Source organism: Micromys minutus, assembly GCF_963924665.1.
Source record: "Micromys minutus genome assembly, chromosome: X".
In the NCBI taxonomy this organism is placed as follows: Eukaryota; Metazoa; Chordata; class Mammalia; order Rodentia; family Muridae; genus Micromys; species Micromys minutus.
The window spans coordinates 13,360,859-13,387,805 of NC_137970.1; the positions used below are offsets into that span (position 1 = coordinate 13,360,859).

Genomic DNA, 26,947 nt, shown 5'->3' on the forward strand with positions numbered 1-26,947 from the left:
ACTGGGTCTCATTATAGTCTGGGCTGATGCAGGACTTGTGATCCTCCTAAATTAGTCTTTTGAATGATAAGGTTCTAGTTATATATCAACACACCCCACTTGTATTTTGAGCTATTATTTTGCCTACAATTTTAGAAAAAGAGAGTGAGCTGAAGATATTTGCCTTTTATTTACATGAAGAACTAGAATGGGGTTTTATAAAATTTTCTTTTGTATATGTGGGTATTTGATTCTAAATACCCAGTTAGATTGGTTTGTGTATCCCCTTACTTTGATAGTATTAAATACATTCTTAAATCAGTTTTAAATTTCAAGAATATATCTAAAAATGTATAACAACTATGTTAAATGAACCTGAACATGATTTTCATTCTCTTATGGCAAACATTCATTTGTTGTATTTTAAAAGGGTCTGCATGATTTAAATGAAAAAGACTGAGCTATGGGTGGGTAATCGAATCTGACTCCAGAACATATCTTGACCATGGATTTTGTTTTTGCTGCATGGGGTGATAGGGCCAGGCTATATAGCCCAGATAGCTTAAAATTCTCTATGTAGCTAAGGCTGACCTTGAACTCCTGATCCTCCTCCCTTCACTTCCAAAGTGCCAGGATTACAAGTGTAACCCATGACATCTGGCATAGACCATGTATGCTTAGGTTTAAATAATCAGACTCTGATCTACTTTCTTTGACATGTGATCCTTGATAATCAAAGAGTCATGTCAAAGTTACCTGTGAGTTAAGTCTGGATTCAGTCACAGCTTCTGCATGACCTTGGACAAGTCACCTTAGCTCTTTGGACCACAGGGTTGAAACTCACAAAATGAACAACCAGGCTTGGCATCCCTTCTGGATTTAACTGACTTTGCATCTACATTTGGTAAAGTTTGGCATCAAAGTGCCAGGACTTAAAATGGGTTCAACTACCAAACTCCATTTCAGCATTCTTTCTCCCACTCTCACTTGTGTCATGACATCACTGTTGGCAAGGCACATTTCCTTCTTAAGTTAAACTTTGGACTTAGCAATATGGCTTTCTTTTGACCAATGAGGCATATCACACTTAGGTGCTTGAGTAGTGAGACCTATTCAATTATACCTCTGCCACCACCACATTTAGGTTATTCTTCTGGTCTAATGAGGAAGAAACTGACACATCTAATTTACATCCTCAGGCTTGGAAGTAGGAAGCAGAACTTTCCTATACAACCTTCATAGGCATGAGAACATTAGTTTTCATTTTAAGTCATTGACTTTTGGGGTGGTTTGTTATATGCTGTTACAATAGTAGAAGAAAATAGTAAGAACTTGGGGAAAGTGAAAGTTAAAGAGAAAACACAGAGTTTCTGACTCCTCCAGCTTCACAGAAGGACAGTGCAGTGTCTCCCTTTTCACTTAACTAGTCTCACTAGTGAACAAAATGTAGAGATACAAATTGACTCCTGCTAACTGAATTGCTTAACATATTTGACAAAATATATTTTTGTACTTTTTTGTAATAGAGTTCTCAGAATTGCTAGATTATCAAGGCAACATATGACATATGACCATATCTTTTAATTTTTCTACACACATGCTAGTATGTATCTGATGTGTGTGTATGAAAGAGAGAAACAGAGAGAGAGAGAGAGAGAGAGAGAGAGAGAGAGAGAGAGAGAGAGAGAGAGAGAGAGAGACCACATGTAATCATTTAGCTATCTTTACCTTGAAAAGGAGGCGGGAGTTCATGATAAATTCTGTAGTTACAGAAGTCCCACCAGTATATCCTGAAACATTACCATCTCTGTCCCAAAGTTTGCCACTATAACAACATTCTACCTATTCTCCAAACCATACGCAGGTCATCCCAGAATAAGAAAACAAAGTTCAGTATCTTACTTTGTTTTTCTTCAAGCAATCTACCTTCTTTGTGTTCCTTTCTCTTCTCAAACTCAACAAACCTTAAGTAACTCAGTTGGAAAAAATATTGGGACCCCCCCAATCTAAACCATATTTTCCAATATGCTTGTAATATTTCTAGCAATATAAAGCGCACAAGCCTTCACATGGTTTGATTGTTGCAAAGATATGTGGTACCTTTCCTATTGTCTAATAACGGAGGCCTGGGTAGGTGCACATATAAAAGGTTATATATTTCCTGTTCTGTTTTGTTTTTTGACAATCAGCAATATCCTAACTGTTCCCAGCATTGATGTGTTTCCCATTATGGCCTAATACTCTTCAGTGAATTCAAAGTCCCAGTTCCTTCACTGAGAGGAAAGAGCTGGCAACCAGAGATGTAGTTTTGGGAGGACTGGTTCCTTCAGAGCCTACATCTCGCCATGCTGGAGCGTAGCATGAGAACTCCCTCTACCGATGTCCCAGGGTTGTCAGCCATCTTTTGCCAAAGGCGTTGTTCTTCCCCACGAGCATCCATCCAGCCCACAGTCTTCCCAAGACTCATACCTGAAAAATGAAAAAGGAAAGGACAACATTTCACACAAGGGAGTGGACCTTCTAGAAAGTAAAGAACAATCTCTTTGGGGAAGTTTTAAGTAGAAATTCCTTAGACCTCAGTTTCCCATATGTAGTGAGGACTTCCTACTAGTTCAGCTGTGCACTGAAATCAGAATGGCTCTTTCAATCTCATTTCTACCCTACTTTGTAGCTTGGCACAAAACTGACTCACCTAAACCAAGTGAATGTGAGTTCAGATATAATGCTTTTTATTTCTACCATAACTACTACCCTGAACCTGAAGATTTCAAATTTACTAGCATATGTATTCCTCTTTTCCTTAATGTATAAAATAATGTTTTCACATAAATGGTGTCTTTCTCACCCAAAATGTTGCCATGGTATGTGGCTAGCCTAATATATGGGATAAAATGATTTGACGTGACTGCATGTACACTTCTAGTGCTAAAGATTTTGACCACTGCAATATGTCTCCCCACCAGTTCATGTCCTGTTTTATTTTATGAGTTATGTGATTTCATTGTGTGTTGTTTAGTTTTCTATCAACATGACACACATTTGGGTTGTTGACAAATACACTGATCTGATTGGCCCCAGGGAAGTCTATAGGCAGTCCTGGGTTATATAGGAAACAAAATGAACAAGGAAGTAAACAGCAACCCCCCATGATTCTGCTTCAGTTCCTGCCCTGATTTCCCATCATGGTGGTATATAATTTGTGGGGTATAATAAATCCTTTCCTCCCCAAGTCGGTTTTAGTCACTGTCTTCATTATAGCAATAGATAGCAAGCAAAGACACATTTCTCATATGAACAACATTAGGTGTTGTTTGTAGAGAAAATTCAGTTTCCATTCAACCTGATCATAGTTGAGTTGAAGCACTAGACAGTGAGAAGATGTTTCAGTAATGGTGGTCCCTCCTCTCCTATCAAAGTCTCTGCTGTGTTGGAGATCTTTACCTGAGAAAAACCTGATGTAAGATCCCCAAAAGTACTTGAAATTGACTTACAAGAATGTATCGAAGCATTTTCTATTAAGGGACCAAATATAACACTTCAACCTAAAAGCCCAAGGATACTGGATTACCATAGAAACACCCATGATTACTTCAGGAGCTTAAACTACACGACATTGTACCACACATTCACACCAGGAGTAACCACAACATTGCTCGTTCTAGTCATACGCCAGCTCCAGCTCACCCAGGGCCTTACCACTTCCAGAATTTAAACGAACACCTCCTAGAAAGATATTGCTGGAAAAGGCCTCCTTGTCCCAGATGGTGAGTTCTAGGCAAGAATTCTTTATATCCTGAGGATACAGGCCACTGAATACGAACAAATGGTTCCACTGAGGATTGACGCTCTTTTTTACAACTGCAGTTTTGTGCTTGGTGGCTTTGTTATCATCAGGAAGCAGGTAGCTGTAAAAGGAAACAGACAGTGAGAAAGTAAGCAAATCAATTTGCTACCTGTGAGCTGTCATTTGAATTTCTCACAATTCTTTGGAACTGTGTGTGAACACACTATGCATACTTGGTATCCTTTCCCTGTGTTTTTTTTTATAAACTTAAATAATGTTTTATTTGGAGAGATGACTTTTGCCACAATAGTAAAGTACTCTCCTTTCATTCATAACTGCAGTCTCTGTCTTTCCAAGCTCTTCCAAATATTTGGTTCTCTATCTGGCAAAGAAAAACCCCTGGTGGTAGCCACTATTGAAAGCTTTACTTTGTATCTGCGGGATTATCTGTTAGTTTATTTGTAGTCACAGTAGTTAGTTTTTTTTTTTTTTTTTTTTTTTTTTTGGCATGTTCTCAGATTTCTGCCTCAAATGCTCTGTTATCAGGTTACCAGGTTCCGTATGAGTTTTCACCCTTACATGCAGAGTGCCTGGAATTTATTGGACACTAAATGCTTGAAGGTCAATTCTCAATCAGTGGGTTTTGCAAAAAGGGTTGATGAGTTTCCCAGTTCTTTGAGGGATACACCCAAAAACTGTTATATGGAGTTCTTATTGCTTCCCCAGTAGAACTGAACTCCAGGGGCCTACAGTAAAAACTTTCCCATTAGTAGATAATTTTAATCCACTTCCCTCTCTTTTACTTCATGGTTTACATTCTTCCGCTGGTGTTTCCTGCAAGCTTTTCTTAGGTAGACTCCTGGTCTTCTAGGTCCCCTCTATTGTATTCAAACTCTTTTTTTTTTTCTCTAACAACTTTATTTTTTTAAAAAAGAGGGATACATGTACAGATTTTTAAAGGCATTTTGGCATAACACTATATCAATATATTTTTGTCAGTACTTAATTCTTTTAGAGGTTTGATAGCATGCATTGAAAGAAAGTCCACTAGTTACCATAGGCATAAAGTATATACATGTAGGACAGAATGTAACCTGGAAACAGTTTTCTTGGTGTGTATAGATTAAGCATCATGATCTTTGAACACCAAAAATTGCCACAAGGCTATATTCTTAGCTCTTGGATTATTAATGATTTAAGGTCCAGATGTACCATACTCTGAGAGGGTGCTATACACTTATTGTTTTTTTTTTTTTTCTAAGAAAGAGTAAGGCTTTCATTTTTTGGCCTTTGCTTTTCTTGAGCTTCATATGGCCTGTGAATTGTTTCTGGGGTGTTCAGCTTTCTGGGGTTAGTATCCAATTATCAGTGACTGCATATCATATCTGTTCTTCTGTGACTGGGTTATCTCACTCAGATGATATTCTCTAGATGCATCTATTTTCCTAGGAATTTTATAAAGTCATTGTTTCTAATAGCTGAGTGTTCAAACTCTTAATTCACAAATCTCTGTTGTGCCTTCAGGAAACATGATTTAGGAAAGAAAATGAGTGTGTATATGGAATCAGTAGAAGATACAATTACAAGTAAATGGCTGGGAATAAAGAAGAAAACTGCATCATGTGGCAATTTCATTTTCTATATCGTTCAGTACTAGTAATTAGGGCAATGACAGAGTGCTTATCTAGGAAAACCATAGGTTTAATTTCAGAACTACCAACCAAAAGGAAAAAAAAAAATAGTAAACAGTGAATACTACTATCTCTCAATCTCCATTACATATTTATTTTTTTTCTTTAAAACCTCAGTTTTTTTAGTATTACCACCTTACAGTTTATTTTTTTGTATTTCCATTATTTAAAATCACTGGTTCTAAATTTGAGCATGTCGCGTTCCCTTACACTCTCTTGCAACACATAGAGCCACAGAACTATGTCCTGGCCAATGGAATACTAGAAGTAGCTCTATGAAAAAGTTATGAGACGCTTTCTACCAGCCCAGATTTGTATAGAACAGCTGAACTTTGCATAGCTAACTGTCCTGATCCATGGGAAAGACGACATAAAAACAAAATGAAACGAAACAAACCACCTTTTGGGATAGACTCTGCTCCAGTTGTTCAGGACCTTCTGCTATGTAAGAGCAGGGAGACCTAGGTCTAGCCCATGTGTGTTCTTTGGTTGGTGGTTCAGATTCAGGTTAGCTTACTCAGTTGGATTTTCTTTGGAGTTTCTGTCCCCTTTGGAGTTGCAATCCTTCTACCTCTTCCATCAAAGTCCCCAAGCTCTAGCCACTACTTGGCTATGAGTGTTTGCATCTGTCTGAGTCAGCTGCTTGGTGGATCATCTCACATGGGGTATGTTCTTCTAGCTGGACTGCCTTATCTGGCCTCAGTGAGAGAAGCACCTAGCCTCAAAGACATCTGAAGTACCCAGGAGGCCCTCACCCACTCAGAGGAGAAGGGGAAAGGGAATGAAGAAGAGATTATGGAAGGGAGTAACATGTTGTAATGGTTTGTATATGGTTGGCCCAGAGAGTGGCACTATTTGGAGGTAGGACCTTGTTGGAGTGGGTGTGGCCTTATTGAAGTAGCTGTGTCACTGTGGGCATGGACTTTAATACCCTCATCTTAGCTGCCTGGAAGTCAAGTCTTCTTCTAGTGGCCTTCAGATGAAGATGTAGAACTCTCAGTTCCTCCTGTACCATGCCTGCCTGCTGCCATACATGCACCTTGATGATACTGAACTGGATCTCTGAATTTATAAGACAGCCTCAATGGGTTGTCATTCTTATATGAGTTCCCTTGGTCATGATATCTGTTCACAGCAGTAAAACCCAAACCAAGACATATGTGTAAAGGTGTTTTTCCTACATATATGTCCATGCACCATGGGTGAGCAGTGGCTGCGGAAACTAAAAGAAAGTATCAGATCTCCTGAGGCAATAGTTATTAATGGGTTTAAACTAGCGTGTCGGTGTTGGAAATTGATCTTGTGTCCTCTGAAAGAGGTCTCTCCAACTTCTTGGATCATTTTTAAATAAGCTTAATATTTAAGTATCAATAAGATAATTTACTAGAAAGTTAGCTTAAAATAGAATGAAATAGGTTTTTTTTTTGTTATTGCTGATAAATTCTCAGGAAGAGAATGTAAAAACTGTTCAAACAATATTGAGTCATCCCTAGAAGGCCATCATAGGCAGAACAATATGATTTCCATAAAAGGCAGTAAGGAACAGAGTCCTAAACTGGGTGCTGGGCTCCTGAAGCAAACTGTAGCAGCTTGATCCAAAGAAGGTATTTTTTTTTTTATGCTAAAAAACAGAATCCCTCAATGGGGAGATTCTAGTCATCTTTTTTGCTTTAATACAAGGTACACCAAACTTAAAGCATATGTGTATAAAGGCATGGTTTATTTCATTTTTGGAAAATTCACCTTCACACAGGATCTTACCCTGTGGCTCCAGCTGGCCTTGAACTTGCTACATGTAGCCCAAAATGAATATACACTTATCCTCCTGACTCAGTCTCTATAGTACTGGGACTTCAGGCATTACTGTAAGTCCTGGTTCACTTTTCAAAACATCTGCCTCAAAGACTTATGCCATGGCTTGGCATCATGAGAACTTGCTTTACTTCCTATGTTATGAGGTCAGGTATCATATCTAATTTATTTTTCAAAGTACAGCACTTAATTCTCAGTACATATACATTTGACTGTTTTCTTGAATGAAGAGCATGAGAAGAATTCTCTAGTAGTCAGAAACAAGAAAGACTGGCTATTTGGATTTACTAGAATGAGCAATAATATCTATTTAAATTACTCTTTCAAGAAACTGCCATATGCATATACATATAATAATTGAACTATGTATATACAATATATGTAATATATAATAATATATATCAGGTAGTCCTTGTACATATTGTATATATACACACTCTCCCACACTCTCAGGGCAGATGCTGAAATATTTCGGGATTTTAAAATGTTCCCCAAAGGAGAAAAACAGCAAGTATTTAATATTTTGTTTGTTGTACCAAATGATAACAGAACAAAAATAAAAGTCTAATCATACATAGAAAATCATGCTTTTTTTTTTCCTCTAAGAAACAAGTCTCCTGAGAAAGTCTTCCAAACTTCAGAGTGATGGGACCTCAAAATATGTGCTGGAAACACAGCAAAACTTGGAGCACAAACTCCTATCCACAATGACATTGCTTTAGATGTTAAGAGCAAGGACTTAAGGGTAGCTCTTCCAAAGTATATCCAACAAGCACAGTGTGGGCCTCTCACAACTACCATTGTCTAGTACCTCATAGTTCCCTTCAACACCAGTAAGTATCCTCTGAGGTGAGCTAAAACAAAATTACCCCTTGACGAAGCTGTCAGAGGTGCCTCCTGATTTTACTGCTGTCAGATTCTTTGCTTCTTTGATGAACACTTCAAGTATTCCCCCAGAAATGGGAGGTGACTCTTTCTTTCCCTTTTTAAAGATCTTCTTTCCTGCATGAATCATGAGAGAGGAGATGGAAAAGATTAGAAATTCTATTTCACAATTTATGCAATCTACAAATAATTGCTTTTTTCTGACAACCAAGCTTTTTTGTTATTATATACAAACAATATATAGCATAAATAAACATATAAATAGTTATGAAAGTTTCTATCCTAATAGACTTCTGCACAGGTCTATTTTTTTTAACCTATACTGAAAAAAAGACATAAAAATTAAAATAAATAAGTTTTTAATTGTTAATTTAAATTTAAACTTAATTTAAATAAATTTAAATTTAAACAAACAAATAAATAAAATTTTAGTGTTTGAAAATTTTATACATGGATACAATATTTCTTGATTATATCCGCCCCTACTCTCTTTAGTTTCTTCCACTAACCCCATAATGTATTTCACTCATAAAGTTATTGTCTCTCTTTAATTTTTATTTATTTATTTTTTAAATTTAATCATAGCCCTGTAAAGCTCCTAAAGGAAAAGAATGAAAAATATCCTTCCTGGTCCACCATCCTATTCTTACTAAAAAAGAGCTATAGTGAAAACCAGACAAGAAAGGCATTTCTATTCTCTGATAGATTAAATTAACTTACAAATGGAATAGTCTATAACTCCCATTTTATGCAGGGTCAGCTCTAGATTCAGTTACATTTTGTAGTTGGGAAAAAAAACTTTTTTTACTTCCTATGTTTATTCTGTTGTAACAGGTTCAATATTAGCAATAACCACTAGGTGACTGCCACCTTTATTTAACACTCTTTGAGCTACCTTACATATAGGAACCAATTTAATCCTCACAACATTTTAAAACTATTTTTCTTTTATTGCTAAAATGATAATTATTTCATTCTGCCCTTTTCTACATCCAAACTCTTCCATACATCTCTTCTTGATCTCTTTTAAGTTCATGGTCTCTGTTTTCATTGAGTGTTATTACATGCATATGTGTATATATATCATATACATACACATACACATACATATACACAGACACAGTCAGATACATAAACATATAATCCTTACTATACTCTGTCTGAATAATTTTACTTGCCATTTTAGGGCTGACCTTTTGGCATTGCCTAAGTGGATGGGATAAAGACCACAAGGCCTCAACCAGACACAAAGAACTACAGACACTACTTTTTTCACATAAGAAAAAAAGACCATGAGATGAGTTCCTCTCACGGGGAAACACTGAGGAAAGTAACCATGAATAGCAAGATAAAGGAAGCTGCCTAACATGTTAATAGAGGAAGAAAAAAAAAAAAACAGAAAAAATTCAAATTGATTTTATCTGAATTTTCCCTTTGTTTTTGCTTTATGCCAGATATTTTACTTTTCTTTAGACTCTATGAGTATTTGTAAATGAGTCCATAGAGCAGCTTCCTAGAAACCAACTCCCTCATGTAAGACATCTTTCCTACTTGGGGAAAAATTATGTATCTTTTGAACTGATACGAGTAATGATTCTCCCCATCGGGGTTGGTTTCTTTTTTTTATCTTTTTAAATTAGATACTCTGTATTTGCACTTGAGATGTTATCCCTTTACCCCACCCTGCTCCCATGCCCCTTCCCCCTCCAGTTGCCTTCACAAAGCTGCACTCTTTTCTGGTCTGCCTCTCCACCCCATTGCCTTGTCATTCCCCTTCACTGGGACAATGTGCCCTCTCTGGAACAAAAGCCTCTTCTCACATTGATGCCAGACACTGGAATCTTCAGCTACATATGCAGCTGGATCAATATGTCTCTCAAAGTGTGCACAGAGGTGTTTTACTCCATGGGAGTTGTGGAGGGTTTGGTTGGTTGATAATGTTGTTATCTTCCCATGAGGTTGTAATTCCTTTCGGCTCCTTTCTTTAGCAACCTCACTGGAATCCCTGGGTTCAGACTTATGGTTAGTTGCAAACATGTTCAGCTGTATCTACATGACTAGCATAGTCCCTGAGGGGACATCTTTGTCTGGTTCCTGCCAGTAAGTAATTTTTGTGATCAGGTATAGTGCTTGGATTTGGGGACTGCATATGTGGTGGATCCCCAGGTGAAGCAGCTTCTGAGTGATCTTTTCTGCAATCCCTGTTCCTCTATTTGACCTTGCATTTCCTTCCATGAGAGTTTTGTTTTCTTTCTTCAGAAGAACTGAGACATCCCCATTTTGGCCTTCCTTCTTTTTGAGCTTCATAATATCTGTAAATTGTTTCTTGGGTATTCAGAGCTTTCTGGGGCTAGTATCCACTTATCAGTGAGTGCATACCATGTGTGTTTTTTTCTGACTGGGTTACCTCACTCAGAATGATAATCTCTAGTTCAATCCATTTTCCTAGGAATTTAATAGTTATTGTTTCTAATAGCTGAGTAGTACTCCATTGTGTAAATGTACCATATTTTCTGTATCTATTCCTCTGTTTATGGACATCTGGGTTCTTTCCAGCTTCTGGTTATTATAAATAAGGCTACTATAAACATGGTGGAACATGTGTCCTTGTTATATGTTGGAACATCTTTGGGATATATGCCCAGGAAGGGAGTGGCTGGGTTTTCAGGTAGTACTATGTTCAATTATCTGAGGAAATGCCAGATTGATTTCCAGAGTGGTTGTACCAGCTTATAACCCCACCAACAGTGGAGGAGTGTTCCTCTTTCTTCACATCCTCACCAGCATCTGCTGTCACCTGAGTTTTTTATATTAGCCATTCTAACTGGTTTGAGGTGGAATCTCAGGGTTGTTTAAATTTGCATTTCCCTAATGATTAGGGATGTTGAGCATTTCTTTAGGTGCTTCTCAACCATTTGATGTTCCTCAGTTGAGACTTCTTTGTTTAGCTCTGTACCCCATTTTAATAGGATTATTTAATTCTCTAGAGTCTAGCTTTCTGAGTTCTTTGTATATATTGGATACTAGCCTTCTATGAGATGTAGAATTGGTAAAGATCCTTTCCCAATCTTTAGGCTGCCATTTTGTCTTCTTAACAGTGTCCTTAGCCTTACAGAAGCTTTGCAATTTCATGAGGTCCCATTTGTTGATTCTTGATCTTAGAGCATAAGCCATTGGTGTTCTTTCTGTTCAGGAAACTTTACCCTGTACCTATGTGTTCTAAACTCTTCCCCACTTTCTCTTCTAATAGTTTCAGTGTACCTGGTTTTATGTGGAGATCTTTGATCCACTTGGACTTGACTTTCTCTGTAAGTATGGATTTTTGTCATGTATTCCTCTTCTCCACGTACACTGTGGAGAACTCTCAAAAGACAGTTATTCCAACCCTATTTTATTGTTGTGCTGAGAAAGTAACCCTAAACTACTTACATACTTGTAGAAACAGAATGTTACTAATCAAGGCTGTTGATTTTTTACTCTACCTTGAGGCTGTCCTACTGGGAATATAAGGTTCTCCTCTGGAGGAATATAACGCAAAACAACAGTTAGCTCTCCTTTGTATTGAAGGCTAATATCAGGAGTCAACTCCACCTTGCCAAGAAGAGATAAGTAAAAAGAAAGTTAGAATACAGCATATCATCTTGTTAAAAGAGCAACTCAAGACTACCTGTCTAGAGGGGGGGTGTTTGTCATTTGTTAGCCACCTACAGAAATCATCATTTAACAAAACTTTCCACTTTTTAGATGACCCTATCTTTTTGACAAAAAATTAACCAATTCATTTTGTAACCTAATAATATATGAAAGATAGTTAAGGTATAGAATCATTTTGAAGTCTGAACATATATATTGGGGTACACGCATGGCATCATTTTCATTATCCAGTCAATTTCTGCTTGTAAAAGCAGAGTGGAATTTAACTCAGCTTTAACTAAACTTGCTATTACATCCAAATGCTTACTTTTTCCACAGGCCAATTTTATAAGACTTTGGGGATGCATTAGACACAGCCCCTGCTTAAATGGAGTTTGGAAGCTGTGTTAAACTACGCACATTTCAAATTCACTAGATGAATTAGCAGAATCACGTTTACAAAGAAAATGTATTTTCCTTTGATAAAGCCATGCTCATCAAGAGTTAGCTGTACAAATTTCTAAGGTTTTTAATGGCAGGCACATTTACACATGGTAAGTATATAAGCCAATAAGTACACAACTCAATATTACATACTTTGACACATTCACACAGACAGCTGTCACAATAGAAACAAGGATAAATACGTTAGGAGAATATTTGAATGCAAAGTTGTTTTTGGTTTATGTGACCATGATTGGCCCAAATACAACCCTTCATTTTAATGCAATGCTTGCTTCTGACAGTGATTAAGTGGAGAATACTGTTGCAATAAATGTTAAATAAGAAATATTTATTGGACTTCATAGTCTCACTCTGCAGATGCTGTTCTAGTTTGGAACCTTTAGCACAGACTCTATCATTCAGTCCACAAGCTACACTCTACACATGGTTCCCTTCCCAGGTACTTTATTCCACCTGCCCTACTGCCTCCATCCCGGGTGGAATTACGGCCCCAGCGTCTTCTTTCCTCCACCACCCATCACAAATATCACTTCAAATCCTAGTAACTTTTCAACTGTGATTATATAATAGATTCTCAATTCACAAACCCTCTATACAATGAGATTACATCTAATAGACAAAGACACAAACACTCTTCCCCTATGAGATAAAGACCTATATAATTCCTTTAAATATTTATACCTACATATGTCTGATTACAGCCACCAGGATCCAAGTCTGCTTTCCCCAGCTCTATCTTAGTTTTTCCTCTCAATCCCTGTTCCTCTTTCATTTTTCTACCTTTTCTTCACCTACATCTCCACTGTCCAATAAACCACTGTCCAATCATGTGTTGACTTATCATAAATCTATACTAAGATTGTTGCATACACAGTCCTACATTTGCATTTTAAGTCTATTTTGACTTGGCTACAAGTAAGAATGTTAATTGGTTTAGAGATAATCTTCATTTGCGCATGATGTTTAATTTGACTGGTACAAAACATTCCTTGGATTGGTCCAAACACAAACTTTCATTTAAATAAGGAACATATGTCATTAGTAAAAGCAAACATTTTTGTTATTGGTGCATACACAGTTTTTTATTTGCATAGATAAGACTATTATGACTGATCTAAAATGAATAGTATGATTGGTCCATACACAAGACTTCATTTGTATAATATGCTTACTTCTGACAGTAAAAGGAGAATACTCTGGTGAAAACACATTCTTTCATTTATATAGTAACGTTATTGTGACTTGACTAAGAATAAATGCTTTGATTGGTTTAAACATAAGCAATCATTTACATAAGAGGTTTGGTTTTAATGGCAATATTCACCTTTTGGTCCAAATACAAATCAACATTGGAATAAGATGCTTTTGTTATCAATAAAATTAGACAATGTTGTGATTGGTGTAAACACAGTTCTTTAATTGCATTGTAAGGCTAAAATAAATATTTTGATTGGTTTAAACGTAAGCGTTCAATTGCATAACAGGCAAGGTTTTAAACACTCATTCAGTTAGTCCAAAGACAAATCTTTATTTGAATAAGATCCCTACATCATCTGTAAAAGTAAACACTTTTGTGATTGATGAAAACATGTTTGTTCATTTGCATCAAAGACTTTTTGTGATTGGTTTAAACACAAGGTTCCCATTGCATAAAATACATACTTCAAATAGTAATAAAAAGAGAATGTTGTGATTAGTTCAAGCACATTCCTTCATTTGCTTGGGACTGCACTTATGAGTAGTTTAAACAAGAGTTCTATAATTGGTTATAATATCAGTCTTTATTTGCATAAAATAGTTATTTCTCACAGAGAAAAATCAAGAATGCTATGATTAGTGCAAAGCTTTTGCATAGTACAACTATTGTTACTTGGCAAAAAATAAGTACATTGGTTTAAATGTAAGCCTTCATTTACATAAGAGGCTTGGTTTTAACTGGTACAAAACACTGTAGATTGTTTCAAGCACAAACCTTCATGTGAATGCTGTGTAAAGAATGCAGTGATTGGTAATAACATGGTCACCACTTCTAGGCCTTTTGGCTAAGATCAAGTATGATAATAACACGGTCCATCATTTACATAGGAGGCATTTTGTAATTGATAAAAACTTGAGTACGGTGATTGGTCCAAACAGAAACCTTCATTTGCATATAATGCATATATCAGTCAGTGATAAAATAAAAAATGCTGTGATGCTACAAAAAAATTCTTGATATTCAGAATAGTGTTCTTATTAGTTTCTTATATAAGTGAGTGCTAAAATTCATCCTAATATAAGCCTTTATTTGCATATAATGCTTACTTCTGAGAGTGACTGATTGGGGAATGCTCTGGTACATACACAGTCATTTATTTACATAGTAAGAGGATAGTTAGGGGAATAAGGAAGTTCAGGATCAGGTATGGGAATATATATATATATATATGAAAGAGAAAGCAAGAAAGAGAGAGGGAGAGAGAGGGGAGAGGGGAGAGAGAGGGGGAGAGAGTGGGGAGAGAGGGAGAGAGAGGGAGAGAGAGACAGATAGAGTCAGAGAGAGAGAGACAGAGAGAGAGAGAGAGAGAGAGAGAGAGAGAGAGAGAGAGAGAGAGAGAGAGAGAGAGAGAGAGAGAAAGAGAGAGATACCTGGGATGGGGAACATTCAAAGTCAATGGGAGTATCATTAGCTGACAGGCATTTCAGTGGAGCTATCCAAGTGTAAGCTGAATAAACCCTTTTCTATTGCTTTGTGGTCATAATTTTTGAGCAAGAATGGAAACCCTGAGTAAGACATAGATCATACATGAAACTCATTTGCATAACATGAGCATTGTGACTCTCTAAGTGTGTGTGGTCTGATGGGTTAACATAGAAGCCTTCATTTGCATTGAATGTTTCCTGCAGCATATGATTCAATGGGAAAACTATGATTGCTATATGCTGTGGACTTCATTTGCAGATGAAGCACTATATGACTGTCAGAAATCCCAAGCACTGATTGGTTCTAATACAAACCTTCATTTGCCTGGAATGTTTATGCAATGCATTGCAGGGGCATTGTGATTGTCTCAAGTTCTGTGGTGTGATTGGTCCAAATTGAAACTTTCATTTGTATTGAAGGTTTCCTTCAGCTTGTGATGAACTGCGAACTCTATTATTGGTGCATGTTAAGAACTTTATTGGCCTAACAAGCAAATTATGACTGTCTGACAGGGTGTGCAGTGATTGGGTCAAATACAAGCCTTCATTTACTTACAGCGATTACATCTTTCTGAGATCAAGATGATATTGAGTAGATTGGATCCTACATAGAACTCATTTGCATAGCACTGTTTTTGTGACTGTCTAAACATGTGTGGTGTGACTGACCCAAATAGAAGGCTTCACTTGCATTGACTATTTAGTTCAGCATGTGATTAAATGGGAAAGCAAGGATTGGTGCATGCTCTGGACTTCATTTGCATATGAAGGACAGTAGCACTGTCTGAAGGGCTCTGCAGTGATTGGTTCTAATACAAACCTTCATTTGCATATAGTGAAAATCTGTGTGAAGACACAGTAAGATCCTTCATATTGGACCACACCTTGAACTCGCTTGCATAGCATTGCTATTCTGAGTGTCTAAATGTGAGTGGTCTGATTGGCAAAAAAAAAAAAAAAAAAAAAAAAAAAAAAAAAAAAAAAAAACAAGTCTTGATTTGCATAAAATGATATTTCTGTACGATATCAAGCAAGAAGGCTTAGGTAGAGCAAATGAAGGACTCGACTGCATAGCATGTGTATTATTAATGTCTTATGTTCTGTAGTGTGATTGGTTCAATAGCAAGCCTTTATTTGCATTGAATATGCCCTTCAGCATGGGATGAACTAAAACAGGTAAGAATAGTGCGGACAAAAACTTCACTGAATTGTAAGTGTATTAAGATTTTCTGAAAGTCTGTGCAGTGATTGGTCAAAATGGAAGCCTTCATTTGCATCTGTGTGAGATCAAGAGAAAACTCAGATTGGATCATCCATAGAATTCATTTGTATAGCATTGCCATTGTGAATAGCTAAATTCTTATGATTTGATTTGTCCAAATATAGGCCTTCATTTGCATTGAATGTTTCCTTCAGAAGCTGATTATACTAGGAGCCATGATTAGTGCATGCTCACGACCTCATTTGCATAACAAGGAAATTATGACTTCCTGATTGTGCAGTGATTGGTCAAAATACAAGCCTTCATTTGCATAGCATGATTACTCCTCTATGACATCAAGAATAGAACGCTCAGATTAGAGCCCACATAGAATTCATGTGCATAGCAGTGAAATTTTAACTCATTTAAGTTCTGTGGTGTGATTGGTCCAAATAGAAGCCTTCATTTGCATTGAATGCTTCCTTCAGCTAGTGATTGACTGGGAGCGCTATTGGATAATACATGGAACTCATTTTCATGACATGAGCATTGTGACTGTCTTAATTTATGTGTAGTCTGATGGGTTAACGTAGAAGCCTTCATTTGCATAGATCATTTCTTGCAGTATATGATTCAATTGAAAAACTATGATTGGTATATGCTTTGGACTTAATTTGCAGATGAAGCACCATATGACCGTCAGAAATCCCGTGCAGGGCTGGTTCTAATACAAGCCTTCATTTGCCTGGAATGTCTATGCAATGCTTTGCAGGTGCACTGTGAGTGCCTTAAGTTCTGTGGTGTGATTGGTCCAAATTGGTACTTTCATTTCCATTGACAGTTTCCTTCAGCTTGTGATGAACTTGGAACACTATGATTGGTGCATGTTAAGGACTTTATTTGCCTAATAAGGAAATTATGCCAGGGTGTGCAGTGATTGGGTCAAATACAAGCCTTCATTTGCATTCAGCGATTACATCTTTCTGAGATCAAGATGATATTGCTTAGATTGGATTCTACATCAAACTCATTTGTATAGCATTATTTTTGTTATTGTCTAAACATGGGCTGTGACTGACCCAAATAGAAGGCTTCACTTGCATTGAATGTTTACTTCAGCATTTGATTAAATGGGAAAGCGATGATTGGTGCATGCTCTGGACTTCATTTGCATAAGGACAGTACCACTGTCTGAAGGGCTCTGCAGTGATTGGTTCAAATATAAAACCTCATTTGCATTCAGTAAAAATCTACTTGAGATCAAGATAAGAACGTTCACTTTGGACCATACATGGAACTCACGTGGATAGCATTGTTACTCTGAGTGTCTAAATGTGTGTGGTCTGACTGATACAATCACAACCTTTCACTTGCCTACATTGATATTTCTGTATGACATCCAGATTAGAATGATTAGGTGAAGCACAGGAAGAACTCAACTGCATAGCATGTGTATTGTGAATGTCTTATGTTCTGTGGTGTGATTGGTCCAAATACAAGCCTTCATTTGCATTGAATATTTCCTTCAGCATGGATGAACTGAAAAGTCTAAGAATGGTGCAGGCAAAAACTTCAGTGGATTATAAGGGAATTATGACTCTCTGAAAGGCTTTGCTGTGATTGGTCAAAATGCAAGCCTTCATTTGCATACAGTGATTACATCTGTAGGAGATCAAGAGGAGAAACCTCAGATTGGATCATACATAGAACTCATTTGTATAGCATTGTAAATTTTCACAAGCTAAGTGCTTGTGATCTGATCTGTCTAAAAATAAGCCTTCACTTGCCTTGCATTGAATGATTCCTTCAGAAGCTGATTAAATTATAAAGCTATGATTGGTGCATGCTCAGGACCTCATTAGCATAACTAGGAAATTATGACTGCCTGAATATCTGTGCAATGATTGGTCAAAATACAATCCTTCATTTGCATACATTGATTAATCATTTATGACATCAAGACAAGAATGATCAGATTAGCGCTGACATGGAACTCATTTGCATAGCAGGGGAATAGTGACTCTCTTATGTTCTGTGTTAGGATTGGTTCAATAGAAGCCTTTATTTGCATTGAATATGCCCTTCAGCATGGGATGAACTAAAACAGGTAAGAATGGTGCGTGCGTGCAAAAACTTCATTGGAATTGCAAGGGTATTAAGACTTTCTGAAAGGCTGTGCAGTGATTGGTCAAAATGCAAGCCTTCATTTGCATACCGTGATTACATCTGTGTGAGATCAAGAGAATACTCAGTTTGGATCATCCATAGAATTCATTTGTATAGCATTGCCATTGTGAATATCTAGATTGTTATTATCTGATTTGTCCAAATATAGGCCTTTAATTGCATTGAATGTTTCCTTCAGAAGCTGATTATACTAGGAGCCACAATTAGTGCCTGCTCACGACCTCATTTGCATAACAAGGAAATTATGACTTCCTGATTGGCTGTGCAGTGATTGGTCAAAATACAAGCCTTCATTTACATAGCATGATTATTCCTCTATGACATCAAGAATAGAACCCTCAGATTAGAGCCCACATAGAATTCATGTGCATAGCAGTGGAACTTTAACTCATTTAAGTTCTGTGGTGTGATTGGTCCAAATAGAAGCCTTCATTTGCATTGAATGCTTCCTTCAGCTAGTGATTGACTGGGAGCGCTATTGGATCATACATGGAACTCATTTGCATAGCACTGTTTTTGTGACTATCTAAACATTTGTGGTGTGACTGACCCAAATAGAAGGCTTCACTTGCATTGACTGTTTACTTCAGCATGTGATTAAATGGGAAAGCAAGGATTGGTGCATGCCCTGGACTTCATTTGCATAGGAATGACAATATCACTGTTGGAAGAGCTCTGCAGTGATTGGTTCAAATACAAACCCTCATTTGCATTCAGCGAAAATCTGTGTGAGAACAAGATAAGAATGTTCATATTGGACCATACATAGCACTCATTTGCATATCATTGCTATTCTCAGTGTCTAAATGTTTGAAGTCTGACTGGATTCAGGCACAAGTCTTCATTTGCATACAATGATATTTCTGTATGACATCAAGACTAGCATGCTTAGGTTAGGCACATGAAGTACTGGAGTGCATAGCATTGCATTGTGAATGTCTTATGATCTGTGGTGTGATTGGTCTAAATACAAGCGTTCATTTGCATTGAATGTTTCTTTCAGCATTTATGAACTGAAAAAGCTAAGAATGGTGCATGCAAAAACTTCATTGGAATTACAAGGGCATTATGACTGTCTGAAAGGCCGTGCAGTGATTTGTCAAAATACACACCTTCATTTGCATACAGTGATTACATTTGTGTGAGATCTAGATGAGTAACCTCAGATTGGTGCATATAAGAACTTTATTGGCAAAACAATGAAATTATGACTGTCTGAATGGGTGTATAGTGATTGGGTCAAGCACAAGCCTTCATTAGCATACAACAATTACATCTTTCTGAGATCAAGAAGATATTGAGTAGATTGGATCCTACATAGAACTCATTTGCATAGCACTGTTTTTGTGACTGTCTAAACATGTGTGGTGTGATTGACCCAGATACAAGGCTTCACGTGCATTGAATGTTTACTTCAGCATGTGATTAGATGGGAAAAGGGATGATTGGTGAATGCTCTAGTATCACTTTCTGAAGGGCTCTGCAGTGATTGGTTCAAATACAAACCTTCATTTGCATACAGTGAAAATCTGTGTGAGATCAAGATGAGAATGTTCATATTGGGCCATACATGGAACTCATTTGCATAGCATTGGTATTCTGAGTATCTAAATGTGTTTGGTTTGATTGGTACAAACACAAATCTTCATTTGCATACAACAATATTTTTGTATGACATCAAAATGAGAAAGCTTAGGTGGAGCACCCAAAGTACTTGTCAGCATAGCATGTATATTGTGAATGTCTTATGTTCTGTGGTGTGATTGGTCAAAATACAAGCCTTCATTTGCATACAGTGATCACATCTGTGTGAAATCAAAAGGAGAAACCTCAGATTGGATAAAACAGAGAAGTCATTTGTATAGCATTTGTATTGTGACTTGCTATATGCTTGTGATCGGATTCGTCCAAATATAAGCCTTCATTTCCACTGAATGATTTCTTCAGATGCTGATTAAATTATAAAACTCTGATTGGTGCAAGCTCAGGACCTCACTTGCATATCAAGGAAATTATTACTGCCTGATTGGCTGTGCAGTGATTTGTCAAAATACCAGCCTTCATTTGCATAAAATGATTACTCCTGTATGACATCAAGACAAGAACACTCAGATTAGAGCCATTAGAGCCTATATAGAATTTATTTGCATAGCATGATTTCTTTCATATGAGAATAAAATTATAATGCTTTTATTCATGTATACATGAAATTAATTTGTACAGCTAGGCCATTGTGAGTGTATAAATTTGTGTTGTGTGAGTGGTTCAAATATAAGCCTTCATTTGCAGTAAATCTTTACATTTTATATGGTCAAATTGATAATTTTCTGCTTTTTGTATATGCAGTTCTTCATTTGTTTAGCAAGGCCATTGCTACTACCTTAATATTGGTAGTGTGATTGGTCCAAATTAAAGTCTTCATTTGCATTGAATATTTACTTTTTCACATGATCAAATTAAGATTGCACACAAACCCTCATGTGCATAGCAATTCCCTACTAAATGCTTTATTTTTAGCCTTCAAATTCATTATATGCTCACTTATCCATGTGTTAAAATGGAGAATGCTCTGATTAATTTATATGGTGACCTTCATTAACAAGGCCTTTCTTTTTCTGGTTCAATTTTGGTTAAATACACGCCCTTTCTTGTAAAATCCAATTACTTTTATGTGATCAAATCAAACATGCATACAGAGTTTTATTTCTATAGTTAGTCCCTACTCAATTGTTTATGTGTGTGGTTGATTGGTAAACAAACCAGCCTTCATTTGCAATGAATGATTCTCTATTTGATAAATTGTAGAATGTTCTTATTCTTATATATGTATATTCTTAATTTGCATAGCATTATCATTGTTGTGGTTTTTTTTATGTTTAGTGTGATGAGTCCAAATTTAAACCTTGATTTTTATTGAATGCCTACTTCTATATGTGATCAAATCAAGAATGTACATAGACCTTCGTTAGCATAACAAGGGCAATAGAGACTGGTTGAATGTGAGTCGTATGACTGGTATAGATCCCAGTCATCATTTGCATTGAATGCTTACTTATGTAATCAGATGATGAGGTCTATTATAGTTGCATACATAGACCTATATTTGCATACCTTTTTGACTGGCTAAAATTATGTGGTGTGATTGGTTAATATATAAGCCTTCATGTACTTTGATTGCTTACTTCTATAATTGATCAAATAGAATATGATCTAATTGGTGCATACATAGACCTTCATTTAACTAAAATGTGCATATTTCATACTGGCTAGCTTAATTTGGGTGGTGGGTTTGTTCTAAATTACAAGCATTTGTTTGCATTGAAGGCTTATTTCTGTATCTGATTAAATGGAAAATGGACACAAACCTTCATTTGTATAGCAAGGGCCTTCTTGCTTGATATGAGCAATGTGTTTAGTTCAAATACAAGCCATCCAATTTGCATCAAATGCTAATTCTGTATGTGTTCAATGCTCTTTTTCTGTAGGTGGTCAAATGTTGAATGTTTTGCTATGTAAATACACAGACTTTCATTTTCATAGCAGGTCCATACTGCCTGATTTAATGTGAGTGGTGAGATTTGTCAAAACACAAGCCTTTCTTTGCCTTGAACAATTACTTCTTAGGTGATCAAATAGAGAATGTTTTGATTGGTGAATGCATAGACCTTCATTTGCAGAGCAAGCCCATTGTGACTGGCTTAATGTGTGTTTTGTGAATGGTCTATATACAAGCCTTTATTTGCATTTAATGCTTACTTCTCTATGTTATCAATTGGTGAGTACTCTGATATGTGCTTACTAACATCCACTTGCATATCAATGACATTGTGGCTGGCTTATTGTGTGTGCTTTGTCTTCATTTGCATTGAATGGTTACTTTTATGTGTGTTCAAAGGCAGAATTCTCTGATTGGTGCATACACAAACCCTAATTTGCATAGCAAGGCCATTGTGAATGGGTAAATGTTTATTATGTGATTGGCCCATATACAAGCCTTCATTTACTTTGAATGCTTACTTCTCTTTTTGATGAAATGTAGTGTTCTATGATTGGTGCCTAAATGAACCTTTATTAGCATAGCAAGACCATACTGACTGGTTTAATGTGAGTGGTGTGTTTGGTCTAAATACAAGCACTTATTTTCATTGAAGGCTTTCCTATGAATAAGATCAAATGCAGAATGCACACAGACCATCATTTGCATAGCTCTACTAACTGGTTTATTGTGAGTGGTGTGATTGGTCCAAACACAAGCCTTCATTTGCATTGAATGCTTACTTCTGTGTGTGATTATATTCAGAATGTTTAGATTGGTTCATAAACAGACTTCAAATTGTACTGCAAGGCCATTTTGACTCATTTAATGTGTGTCGGGTTATTTGTCCAAATACAAGCCTTAATTTGCATTGAATGCTTCTGTAGGTAATGAAATGGAGAATGCACTCATTCTTTCATTTACATAGGAAGGCCCTACTGACTGTTTAATATGAGTGATGTGATTGGTACAAATTTGAGCTTTCATTTGCATTGAATGCTTACAACTGCATGTGACCACATGTAGAATGCTTTGATTGGTGTATATTTAGAGCTTCATTTGCATAGCAGGCCATTGTGAGTGGTTTAATATCTATGGTGTGTTTGGTTCAAATACAAGCATTCATTTGCAGTGAATGCTTACTTCTGTATTGATCAAAAGGAGAATGCTCTGATTGGTGCATACTCAGAACTTCCTCTGCATAGCAAGGCCATTTTGTCTGGTTTGATGTGAGTACTATGATTGGTTCAAATACAAGCCTTCATTTTCATTGACTGCTTACTGTTGTATGTGTTCAAATGGAGAATGCTCTGATCGGTGCATATGCAGACATTGTTTTGCATACCAAAGCTATTGTGGCTGGCTGAACATATGTAGTATGATTAACCAATACACAAGCCTTGTTTAAAAATGAATTCTTATTCTGTACATGATCTAATGGAGAATGCTTTGATTGGTGTATACATAGACATTTATTTACATATCAAGGGCATTGTGCTTGTGGAATTGTGTGGTGTGGTTGGTTTAGATACAAGCCTTCATTTACATGGAATGCTTATTTCTATATGTGGTGAAATGGAAAATATTCTGAATGGTGCATACACAGACCTTCATTTGCCTAGCAAGTTCATGTTTACTGGTTTAATGTCAGTGCTGTGATTGGTACAAATACAAGCCTTTTTGCAACGAATGTTAACTTCTGTTAGTGAACATGTGGAGAAATTTTTATTTGTGCCAAAACATTTCTTTAACAGTGGTATAGTTTTATTGTGGCTCCTTTAAAAGTGAGGTCTGTGATTGTTCCACATCCAAGACTATTGTGATTTGGCTGAAAATAAATGCTTTATTTGTTAAACATATGTTTTTATTTCAGTAGAAGCTTGGTTTTAACTGAGCATAATGCATAGTAGTGCTTTGATGAATGGCTTAAAAGTGAGTGGTGTGATTAGTTCAAACACATAGCTTCTTTTGCCTGATATGCCTCCAGTCACTGGCAAAATTAGGTATTCTCATTATTTTTTGAAACAGTAACCTTCATTTGCATCAATGATTTTAATTACTGGTATGTATGTCATTATGTCATGTTTATGTAAAAAAATTCCTTACATAGAAGGCTTACTGTGACTAGTAAAACTGATGATGCTTCAGTTGGTTCATCACAACTTTCCCTTCAACTACCAATCATAGGCTTGGTGTGTGATTGGTACTGATTGGACTGGCAAGAAAGGACAGTTCTGTGATTGGTTCCAACAGAAACTTTCATTTTAAATGAAAGTTTTCTTGTTACTTGAGGAAAACAGAGTTCTGTGATTAGTGTCGAGATATTCATCTGAAGAGTTTTTGATTGCTCCAAATGTTCTGTGTCCCTTTCCCCATGTACAAGCAAACCCTTGAATGCACTAGGTGAGCCAAGTGGGAAATCTCCTTATGCTCTCTACCATGGAGATGCAACATTAGGTACAATGAAAATATTCTCTCAATTTGTCCGTTTTTGCCTACATTCAGTCGAAAGGGCTAATATGCAAGGAAAGAGGCTGCAGAGACACTGGGGTAGCAGTGACTATGGCGGAAGCAGAACATCCTTTGAGAAGTCAGCAGAAAGAACCAGGAAAGAGGCATAGATGAGTGGAGAGAAGGGAGAGCTGCAAAAGTGGCCAAGAGGCTGCTGTGTAGACTGTCACAAAACAAGTGACACTGCAAGACCAGTGGCCAGCAGAAGCAGCAACGACAACCACAAAACCAACAGTGAAAGTTTAGCAATAGATGCATCCTGAGTGGTGGCAATAAAAATAGTCGAACAGTTTGAAAGAGTGCAAAGGCAAGGCCTTTGTATGTAAAATAAAAGAAACAAAAAGTATGGAGAGTTGCAGTTTAAGAGGGATGAATGGGAGGTCTTGAAGAGCCAGAGAAAGGAAGCTGCTATTACTATTTACTAGAAGGGTTCAATAGAATTATCTTTAGCAATAAGCTTCTCAGATATCCATTTATAGCACAATTGTAAAGCAGTAAGAAAATTTGATATGTAAGCTGAATCAGAAGCTGTAATGCTAGTTATTGACAAGAGCAGAGAAGTCTAGAGTCCTTGGGCCCATTTAAGATCTATAACACTTTTGTAACTGAGGACTGTAGATTCTTTAGGTTTGTCCATCCATGAGGTGCAACATTTATAAAAGAAGGGTTCACTATCTATGGCCTACATGAGAGCCATACTGGAGTTACATGCTGCTAACATTTGCTTCTTTTAAACACCAAGTGATACAATAGCTATATAAAAAACAGTGCTTAAATAGCTGCTTCTTGTTTATGATACTAGCAGAGCAAAAGTCCCTGAACCAGATTACTGGTAACAATACTACATAAAAACGATCCAAGCCATCGACAGCTGGTAAGTCTGCTAACAGTTTTATGCTAAAATCTTTTCATTGAATTACAAATGCCCAATTCTAAATGATCAAATACTTCATATATATATATATATATATATATATATATATATATATATATATATATATGCTCAGAACAATTAATGATGTCATGAAATTTCTTGCTGGTCAAACCTTCCTTCTATATCACATTTAATTCAGTCATATTCTTACTATTATTTTACACTTAAAATTATTTAAACTTTATTTCATACAGGTCAAATATATATCCTAAAATATTTATAACTTGTTTCCACCAATTTTAAGGCCAGTAGTTTAAGTCAACCTGCAATTTGTATTTAATTTCTAAGTCTCAGCTTCTTCATATATAAAATAGGGAAAACTTACCTCATGGGACTGTGATGACTAAGTACTAACTGCTGCCACCTATGGTGATGTGGGGGACTTCATTTGAGTATTCCCCCTAGTACTGTTTATTTTTCCATTAATACAATTCATTGGGTCTTTTTTCTTTTGTGGTAATCTTACCATTAGGACCAGAATATGTTGTAAATGTTTTTGTCCTAACCAATGCATGTTAACTCACCAGTGAGTCATTAGGGGAAAGGATAATATAATTGGAGTAAAAGATCCAGGCAGGCCAAAGGTATTGTTTTGACTATTGGAAGAGGAAAAAAGCAATCTACTTTTCTGGGCTGCATATATAGAGAACTATGATCTACTTATATCTAATAGTGTACAGGTTCATCATGGGTAGAGACAGGAAAGGTCAACCATATATGAACCCTAAAATGAAGCCAAAGAAGTATAGAAAGTCAAGGGACTCCAAGGTCTAGCTAAGATGTGCTAAACTGGAACAAGCTATGAATCAATGCAAGTACTCCCAAGCTTTTTATTGACAGCTTCCAGTGTGCCTAACTGAATGCTGACAGATTTATAGAAAATGCTTATTCAAACGTAATGTCAGCTCTCTGAGAGGGAAAAGCACTTCAGATAGCCAAGATCTCAGAGCTGTAGCAACAGCTACCATACTAGTGGCTATGCTATAAATTAGAATACCAAGGTTTAAGAAATAACTTTCCTAAGATCACATAGGCATTCTGAAGCTATGTGGAAACCTATGCCAATTTCAGTTCAGTTTTTACCAAATGATTTTTCTTTTTCATTTCTTTCATTCCTTTCTTTCTTTTCTCTTTCTTTTTTTCTTTCTTTTTATTACTACATGTAAGAAATAATCATAGGTTGTACAAATATAACATTTTCATTTTCCTTCTCATTTAGAAACTGACTACAAATGTGAAGAAAATTTAGTTGCTTGTAACGAACCCAAGCCATTGTTGTTCTAGGGTTGAACGTGCTAGACTACATTGACATTTTATGAATCCCCAAAGTAAAAATATTTTAGATAATGATCACTTGGCTCTCATGTGAGCCAAGAAAACTATTCATGTTTATTCTGTAAATTGTAAAGAATGAGAAAGAGATAGTATTTTGATATTGGTCATGCTCTATGAATTTGTTTCTGATGGTATAAAAACAAAGACTTTCTTGTTTTAATGGCATCATCTAGTGTAGCCCTTTCAGCAATTTATAGAAATATTCAGTGGATAAATAGGATTCAGTAATAAAATTCACTCAAGTATGATTACAAGTCTTCTTATATTATACAACATGTATCTATCTATAAGAGCTTCTAAAATAATGGATTTA

The 26,947-nt window shown here is 36.4% G+C and overlaps 1 protein-coding gene across 4 annotated transcripts in view; it reads right to left on the reverse strand.

The window, feature by feature from the left end:
* Positions 1–2,305: 2,305 nt before the first annotated feature.
* The window catches only part of SYTL5 (synaptotagmin like 5), a gene marked incomplete at both ends in the record, with an annotated part of 89,717 nt that continues 65,075 nt past the window's right edge, over positions 2,306–26,947 (reverse strand). For all 4 annotated transcript variants that reach the window (XM_080910292.1, XM_080910290.1, XM_080910291.1 and 1 more), the window contains 4 exons: positions 2,306–2,448; positions 3,676–3,884; positions 8,136–8,268; positions 11,634–11,742. In XM_080910292.1, coding sequence (XP_080766418.1) covers positions 2,306–2,448; positions 3,676–3,884; positions 8,136–8,268; positions 11,634–11,742 — 594 coding nt within the window. The remainder of the gene's footprint in view (positions 2,449–3,675; positions 3,885–8,135; positions 8,269–11,633; positions 11,743–26,947) is intronic.